Source organism: Hipposideros armiger, unplaced genomic scaffold, assembly GCF_001890085.2.
Source record: "Hipposideros armiger isolate ML-2016 unplaced genomic scaffold, ASM189008v1 scaffold_134, whole genome shotgun sequence".
Classification (NCBI taxonomy): Eukaryota; Metazoa; Chordata; class Mammalia; order Chiroptera; family Hipposideridae; genus Hipposideros; species Hipposideros armiger.
This window is the reverse complement of record NW_017731484.1, coordinates 338903-348315: the sequence shown is the minus strand read 5'-3', so window position 1 is coordinate 348315 and position 9413 is coordinate 338903. Positions and strand designations below refer to the sequence as shown.

Below are 9413 nucleotides of genomic sequence, written 5' to 3'. Positions count from 1 at the left end.
GCCCATGGCAACCCACTGCAGCAGGGGCTGCAGCCTACGCTGTCGCCGACGACTCACGGCAGCCCAGCTCCAGGTTGAGCTGTTGTTCAACATCTTAGCTGTGGAGGGCAGTGTCACTGGCCCTCATATGTGGGATCCAAACTGGGGCCCTCTGGTGTCTCAAGCCAGCTCTTAACCAACTGAGCCACTTGGCCTGCCCCTATGATAGCTTTTAAACTTGTGTCTCCTTCCTTTTCTGTCCATTTCAGTCCACCTTATTTATTATCTTTGACAAAATAATCTTCCTGATGCCTAACACACACCTACTTACTTAACTAAGCAGTTATGCCCCACCATCTAGCCAAACCAGACTACCCATGTATTTTCTTGAACATATTAGGTTTTCATCTTCCACATCTTTTCTCATTCTGGTCCCGGTAGAATGTCTTTCTCAACTCTACCCATTAAAATCCTATCCATCAGAACCCAGCTTAAAAACTAATTTCTCCATGGAAACTTTTCCTTTCTCCCTGAAACTAAATATAATCCTTTCCTCTGTTCAACTGCAACTGCATTCTATTTATGTGTGTGTGTGTGTGTGTGTGTGTGTATTTTTAATGATACTGATAATCGTATGTCTTGTATCATGTTAGTTGTATACTCATTTTTCCTAATTGATTATTATTGGCTACAAAAGGAATGGTGACTGCCTCATTCATATTTGTAGCTCCTGTATTGCCTTGTACCATTGTTGTATTAATAGCATGTCTGTATACAGGTGGGCCACCGGGTGGTGCCAGATGCCTGTAATTTGGATAAATGAGGGAGGCTAGAGCAACTGTACAGTTGGGTTGCCCTGTGTTGTCAAATCTTCTGCACAACAGGAATAGAGATTAATTTTCCTGATCCAAAAGCATTCATAGTTTCTTTCTGCTCCCCTCTCCAGTTTATCAGAGAAGACAGTGTAGTATATATAACTCCCCCAAGTACTTGAGAGTGGCCCACGACTAAAGGCCTGCCCCCCTATAAACATGTTTTATGTAGTATGAGTTTCAGCTTCCTGGGGGTCATCCTTTGAATTTCAGTGCCTGAAGGTCTCTGTCTGATTAATAAACACTGTATTAGAGTGGCTGGGTACCCAGAGGAAATCAATACCATAAATAAGAAGCTGGCAAGTGGCTAGTGGCAAGAGTCAGGAAAGTTGGCTTGAAGAAGTGTTTATTATGAAGTAGAAAAATAGTAAGATAGGGGGAATGAATTTAAAATGAGCCACTTCAGCTTGAAAACAAAAATTGTGGATGGGGAAAGTAGGACTGGTTGATTCCAGATGGCCTATGGGACTTAGGAGTGAAAAGGAAATTTGTAGTTTGGATGGAGATCAGCCTGGAGCAGCTGTTCATTTATGAGAGGTATGGGACATCTATCCTTTGAAGAGGAGCTGGGGACTGTGTGCCTCTCAGATATCTGTCTTACTAATAATTCAAGCATTGTCTACCGTTCAGTTTCAGAAGAAATTCTAAAACTTTGTCTCACGTAAGTATGGGTAGCTATGTAGGAGAGCTAGGCGCTCAAGTTGCAGACTGAAGGCCTGCCAAACAAGACTGCTGCACTGGCTGGAGAGAGTCTGGGATTATGTAACTCATGGGAGCTTACTAAGAGTGAGTTCACATCTTAGTAAAGGTATCAAGGACAAATATTTAGATGATGAAGTTTCCATGGGGCATGAGATAAGGTAGAGTTATCAGTTTTCATAGTAGACTGTACACTCCAGAGGAGTTAAGATGAACTTGAGAGAATTTTAAAAATACAAATGAAAAGCATAAGTATACCAATTAATAGTACAACCATTAGAATTACTTTGAACTACTTTAAGTTGATATTTTTAGTTGTCAAGACAGTAGGGTTGGAGACTATGAGTTTAGGATTCATCTTGCCTCAAACATGGTTGTCGCTAAATCACACAGGAAGCTTGGGTTGCAACAAAAATCCTGCACTTCCATTTTCAAGCAAGATGACCTGACATTTTGCTCTCATTTACTGTAGCATATTGACCACTTTAACTAACTTCTATTAATAGTCACAACCTTGAAATTTTAGTATTTTTAATTGGATTTTATCTGTCGTTTAATACTTGTCGTGATTTCTCCCTCCTCCTCGCCTTCTCTCATTCTCTTTTTTTTTTTGGCCAGATTTGTTGAGATATATTTACATACAGTAAAATTTACCTTTTTCTCAGTGACCTATTTTATGGATTCTGACATGCATAGCCATGCAACACCACCATGCTTGAGGCATAGAACATATTCATCATTGCAAAAAGTTTTCTCATGCCCACTTGTAGTAATTCCCTTCCCCGACCCCCACCCCCAGCAATCACTAATCTACTTTCTGTCCCTATAGTTTATCTTTTCTAGACTGCCCTATAAATGGAGTTGTATTATATAGCTATTTGAATCTTGCTTCTTTCTCTTAGCATTAAAATGAGATCGGTGTGTGTTGATATGTGTATCAATAGTTCATTCCTTTTTATTGCTCAATAGTATTCCATTGTGTAGATGGACCACAATTTGTTTATCTAGAACCTAGCTGAAGAACATTTGTTTCCAGTTTTTGATGAAACTAAATAAAGACACTAAAACATTCACCTACAGGTTTCTGGATGGACATATATTGGGTTGTCAGAAAAGTCATGACTCATTTTTGCAACAAAAAACAGAAAAAAATACATAATGACTTTTCCTACAACCAATATTTTCATTTTTAGTACATACCTGAGTGGGATTACTGGGTTGTATGGTAAGTGTATGTTGACCTTTATAAGAAACTGCCAGACTGTTTTTCAAAGTGACCACCGTTTTGCCTTTCTGCCATGCCAACAGTGTATGAGAGTTCTAGTGGCTCTATTCCTTGTTAGCACTTGATAAAGTAAGCTTTCATTATCATTATTTCTAAAATTTTAGCCATTCTGATAGGTGTGTAGAGGATTCTCATTGTGGTTTTACTTTGTATTTCTCTAATGACTAATAATGTTGAGCGTCTTTTCAAGTGCTTGTTATTTAGTTATAAGAGATTTTAAATATGTTCTGGTTGCTGTCCTTAATTAAATAGGTCTTTTGCAGATATTTTCTTCCAGTCTGTAACTTGTCTTTTCATCTTCTTAACAGTGTCTCTTAGAGAGTAGATTTTAAATTTTGATATGTCCAGTTAATTAATTTTTTCTTTCATGGTTTGTGCTTTTTGTGTTTTATCCTAAGAAATATTTGCCTAACCCATGTCACAAAGATTATCTCCTTTGTATCATTCTGGAAGTTGTATGGTTTTAGCTTTTACATTTAGGTCTATGATCCATTTTGAGTTAGTTTTTGTATATTGTACAAACGTAGGAGTCAAGTTTCTTTTTATATATTTTGCATTTGGATGTCCTATTGTCCTAGTATACATGGTCTCTTGTATAAATCTTTCATCAGTATTAGGAAAAGGAAGCAGTTCCAGTGGTTTTAAACAGGAGACACTTGGTACCTCTTTGACAAAGTACTCTCCCTGTGCTTGGTTTTTAGTTAATATTTTGTCATGTATTTGGTTAAAAATTTAAGGCCTTTTTCTTAATTAAGACAAGAAAAATATAGATCACGGTAATTTCTTAGGTAGAAATTTAAGTAACACCTGGGTCTTTTCTCCCCAACCCTCAGTAGTTTACTCTTTAACCTTCAGTTTGGCAGGGATTGTGGTTATTTTTAGAGTACAGGCAGTAGAGCTAATCTAAGTAAACTCCCCCAGCTACCTGCCGGCAGTGAGCTCATCAGCTCTTCCAAACTAAGATTGGTTTGCTCTGGACTAGATTTTGCATGGGAATTGATCAAGGTAAAAACTGAATTTGTTGGGAAGATAGACATTAAAAAATGAAGAAGATAGTTTACGGTTGGGTCAAGTATGCCACCTAACCTCAGATTATAAAATAAGGCTGTATTTTTTGGTGACGGGAGAGATTCTAGGGTGGCTCCTATACTTGAGACCTAGGGCACAATCATAGCATCTTAGCCTGCTTTAATTTGGGTGCTTATTCTTAATTCCTGCCCTAGAGTTAAAGATTATTTTATATTTCTTCATTTTGAGTGAAGTTTATGTAAGAATAACAAACAGCTTATCCCCAAAGCAATTGTATTTTATTATTGTCATAATTTCTTGGCTTTCCAGAGAAGTGGTCCCCTGAAGTAGGAATATATGCACCCCCCAGGGATATGGAAGATGATCCAGTGGAATATAGAAAAAGAATTGTCGAAATTACTATTTTTCCTAGAAAAACTAAGCTTACAATTTAATGTGATTTGATTAAATGTGTGTCTGTACATACACACATATTGAAAGTTCATGCTCAGAGTTTTCACTGACAGGAGTTGATTATCAGTTTTGAGACCACTGCGCTAGAGCATCCTTCTGCAGAAGTTTTAACATGTAATTCTACTTATCTTTACCATCTCTGGATTTACTAATATTGTTTTACAAAACAAGAAAATGAAGTCCAGAGAAGATTAAGCAGCTCATGCAAGGTCACAAAATATGCAATGGATTGGCTGATACTAGAACTCTGGACTTCGAATTTTCAGTCTAGGACTGATTTGCTAAACTCTGTGGCCCCTAAAATGTGACCTTTAGAAGCTATCTGCCTATCAACTTAGTGGTTAAACAGATTAGACATAAGTATTCAGAGGCTTTTCTCTGTATCTGAATTTAGCAATAAATTCGGTCAACTTTTTTTTTCTTCTTAAAAGTTGCAGAAAAGAACAGTTTATTAGAAGAAAAAATACATTTCAAATACATTTCAAAGAAACAGAAGCAGGCCTGGGCAGTAGAATGTGGCTCAAGGGCCATTATTAGAAGAGAAAGTACACTCCAAAGAGTTTGGAGCGGACTGAGCAAAGGAAGCTCAAAAGGCCCAAGGGGGCTCAGGGCCAGGGCCAGGGTGTCATTATTAGAAGAAAAAGTACACTCCAAAGAGTTTGGAGCGGGCCGAGCAAAAGAATCTCAAAAGGCCTGGTCAGCTTTTTTCCTCAAAGAGAAGATCCCTTCTTGGAAGAACCTTAAATCAATTTTCCCAAAAGATGAGGTCTGTAACCTTTGGATATGGGTTAACCTCATAGCCTCTTTTGCCCACTTCTCAGAGCTAAGTGGATGCTAGGCTTTGGCTCCTCCTGGTCATGGAGGCTGGGAAAGCAAACGTGTGTTTTTTAAGATTTTTTGGGGGAGTTGGGGGAGAGGAACAATGTTGGGGAATCAGGGAAGGGGAACAGCACTGGGGAATTGGGGGAAGGGGAACAGACAAGTTGCTGTCCTTCTGTTCTTCAGTCTAGTTGTGGAGGACATTGCTTCACTGGCCCATGTTGGCACCATCATTGTGCTCTTCCTGGCAGAGGCAGCCACTTGCCGGCCATTGGACAGCCGCTCACAGTGGTCACGGCAGCTCACGGCAGCCCACTGCAGCCCCACTGCAGCCTACGCCATCGCCGGCAGCTCACAGCAGCCCAGCTCCTGGTTGAGCTGTTGTTCACCATCTTAGCTGTAGAGGGTGCAGCGTCACTGGCTCATGTGGGATACGAACCGGGGCCCTGCTGCTCAGAGCTGGCGTCCCAAGCCAGCTCTTAACCAATGCATCACTCTGCCTGCCCGCAAATGTGTTTTATAGAGCCATATGAGTCTAAAGTTTAGGCAGTCTGGGCTTCTATAGAAGTTGATATGATTAAGTTTTGAGAAGTGTTCTCTGGAGCTGGTTTATTCTTCTCCGGGAATGGATAATAGTGGGGTAGGAAATATGGTATGGTTGACAGTTTTGATTCTGGAGGTGATGAAACATCAGATCTACTCTCAGTTGACCATAAGGTATGCTTATGACCTTAGTTTTTAATCTTAACAAAGTAGTGCATTTGTTTCCCCCACTTTTGCAATTAATGTAATTAATTTAAAACCCTAGGCAAGGAAGAAGATACTGCTGAGATACTAAAGAATGAAAACAGGGACTCCTAAGAGGGAAAAATAAGTGCAGTGTGAAGAATGCTGTACAAAAATATATCATCAAAGTAGGAGGAAAACAGCCTGCTCTACTGTTTTCCTTTTATATGGCTTCACAAATCTGTTTTTTATTGGCTGTGTCTTTCGTCATCACCCTTCCAGGTGTCCTTCCCTCAAACTCAGCCTTCAGTCCTGCTCTTGCATTATTTCCACTCCCCCGCCCTGGCCTACTATGAGCAAGCTTTGGGCAGCTGTCTCTTGGCAGAGGATACTTTTTTTAAAGCAACTTGGATTTCTGTAGAGGCGAGTAGAGGGGAAGGATAAGGATGAGGCTGCTTCTGGGATAGTTGTTATGAGAATGAAAGGACTGTTGAAAGATTAGAGGCCAGTTGCCTGGGTATGAGGGCTGGAGTCATAATCATACTTTGTCTTTTACCAGTGCCTTTTGTCCAAGGCACTGAAAGGGCTTAACAAAATTCTGGTCTGAATACTTTTCTTTGCTCTTTGGAATTTGCTCGAGGTGGGGTGAGGCCCTGGAAAAATAACGTGTTACAATGGTATAAAAGAAAAAAAGCTAGGTATCCTGATTCCTACTTAGGGCTTTGCCAAAAAGACAAGTCTGGTGAAAGTTGGTGGAATTAGGTGAAATAATGTTTGTCATTTTACAAAATGGACTGAGATGGTTTAATGGAAATGTTGCCCTTTTCTTCTCCAGCTTTGCACTTGGTGACTATTACTAGTCATACGACGGTAAAAGAAATCCTTTTATGTTCTTTCTTAGAGGTAGGGGGCTCCTGAGTTCTAATTCAGTTCCCCTTCTTATGATAGGTTATATCTGCGTCTATAAGTTTGACGCTAGGCATCTGAGTGAACATAAAGCCCAAGCTCTTACCTTATGAGCTTGATTTCTTTCATGTGTTGGTTTGTGTGTGAAGTGATAAGAAGAGTCTGACCCACCTCTTCATGTTGTGAAGACAGTGTTTTATAGAGGTTTTGGATACATATGACTGATATTTATAGGAGAAGATTTTTGCCTAGAGGGCAATGCTGAAGCTAGCTTTTTGTATTAAGGCTCTCTGCCTGCAGTACCTGTCACTTGATATATGCCTGGTGATCCAGGTATAAAACCTTTCAGTTCCCTCTTTCCCTTCTGAAAAAACACTGCCAGTTACTCAGTGAGTAAGGTAAAGAGATTGCAGTTGATTTCCCAAAGATATGTCTGTTTATGGAATTTAGACATGGGAAAGGGAGAAATGTGGTATGATTTTCAGCAGCTGAGAAGCCCTGTTGAGCACACACAAAAATCATTTTTATGAAAATTACAAAGGCTGTACATTGTTAAAGCTCCGTGTCCCTTTTATCATCTTTTCCAGATTGTTCCCTAATTTTCATTTTCTTCCTCTTCCAAATCCAGGCTGGCTACAATAAACATCATTCAAGATGTCCAACAAAGGGAGCAGCACAGATGGCAAAACAGACTTAGCTAATGGTAAGAGGCCAAAATGAAGGTGAGGCTATTTTTGCTATCAAATGAGGTTCTCCTCCTCCAAACAGAGGAAAGACATGGATTTTAGTGGAGGGACGGAAATCTTTCCTAAGGTTTAAGTACAGGAAACTACACAGGAAACACCTTGGACTGTCTGGCACTTTTGTTCCTTCAACATTTATCTGATTGTTTTCGGTAGATCGGTAATAGAGCTGTGCTTCTATAAGGTCAGGTGGTTTGGAATGCTGAAAAATTGTAAGGGTAGGTAAAACCTAGGAGATGCGGTTAATAAAGATGGTGGGAACAAGGGAGTTGTTGGGAAGGTGAGGTTTCCCAATTATAATGAGAAGACTGTTTGATAGAGATATTAGATGAGAGGTGAAGTTATAACCTAAACCAACTGGAATTGGGTCTTCCTCCTTCCCTCCCGCCCTCCCTCTCTCCTGTCTATATCCATCCTTTTGCCTGTGCTGCCAAGTGTTAAATCATTGGGTCTAAGGCAGATTTGAAGGTGAGATATCAAGAGCCTGATAGAGTTAGCTACTGCCTGGGTTATTTGACCAATGCTTCAACTGTGAGCCAACTTCTAAACTAGAGAAACGTCCTACAAATGGATATAGTTGGGCAGCACAGTGTCCAGCATTCCTCAGCACCTTGCAGGTCAGGATTATAGGCTAAATTCTAGTTGATGTGATTGACAGAATAATGAAATTAAGGAAGGAAAAGAGATTTTTCAACATGCTGTTTTATTGCCCCTTTGTTCTTTTCCTACCACTGCCATTCAGTTATCTTCTGTAAAGGGAAGTGGTTCAGATTTTTTAACTGGGCTTAGTTTAGTTGCAAGACACAGGGTTTTTGAGGGGTTTGGAGTACACAGTTGATTTGGAGTTTGTTTATTAGCTAGATCAGGGAATGACAAACTATGACCTTCAGGCCAAGTCTGCTCTGCCACTGTTTTTTGTAAAGTTTATTGGAACATAGTCATGCCTCATTAATTTACATAGTATTTATGATTGCTTTCGTGCTATAGCAGTGGAGTGGAATAGTTGTGACAAAGATCCACATACCCTGTGAAGCCTCAAATTTTTACTGTCTGGCTCTTGACAAAAAATGTTACCAAACCCTGAGCTAGATCTTGCTTTTTGACTGCTAGGGTCCTCTTGCTGAACTTGTGATGCTCATGTTCTGGCCTTTATGTTAATGTGGTAGGGCCCCCAAAGTCATCTTAATTTGTTAATCATAATTTTAACAATAAATGCTATGAGTTTTGACATTTTATTTTTCCTTTTCCACAGAAGTGATAGGTATGATATTTTATCTCTTCTCGCCACTTCACTGTTAAACCCAGTTGCATTTCAAAAACCACACTATTAATCTTCCTCAGCCTATACAGCAGTCTTAGCAGATGTACGAGGTGTGATCAAACAATATGGTGAACCTTTAATAAATAAAAAATTTATTACTGTAAAAGACACATTGTCATTAACCCCCCTCAAAATATTCCCCCTTGCTTTGAACACACTTATCCCATTCTTGCCACTTTCTAAAGCAGTTCTGGAAGTCCTCTTTTGTGATTGTCTTTAGTTGCGCTGTCATGGCTGCCTTGATGTCCTGAATCATTTTGACTTGGTCCCCCAAGAAATCGCAACTTGGTCCCCCAAGAGCCAGAAATCGCATTGTGCCAGATCCGGTGAAGAAGGTGGATGAGGACACACCATCTTTTTGTTTGTTTGTTTTTTTGTTTTGTTTTTAAAGATCTTTATTGGGGAATTGGGGGGATGGGAACAGTGCTGGGGAATTGGGGGAAGGGGAACAGACAAGTTGCTGTCCTTTTGTTCTTCAGTCAAGTCGTGGAGGACGTTGCTTCACTGGCCCAAGTTGGCACCATCATTGCGCTCTTCCCGGATGAGGCAGATCAGTCGCCAGCTTCTGGACGGCCACTCAC

General features: G+C 40.1%; 1 protein-coding gene across 13 annotated transcripts in view; it reads left to right on the top strand.

The window, feature by feature from the left end:
• The window catches only part of DCAF8 (DDB1 and CUL4 associated factor 8), a 47246-nt gene that overhangs the window by 9095 nt on the left and 28738 nt on the right, over positions 1-9413 (top strand). For all 13 annotated transcript variants that reach the window (XM_019649638.1, XM_019649649.1, XM_019649641.1 and 10 more), the window contains one exon: positions 7397-7471. In XM_019649638.1, coding sequence (XP_019505183.1) covers positions 7423-7471 — 49 coding nt within the window. In that variant the 5' untranslated portion in view covers positions 7397-7422. The remainder of the gene's footprint in view (positions 1-7396; positions 7472-9413) is intronic.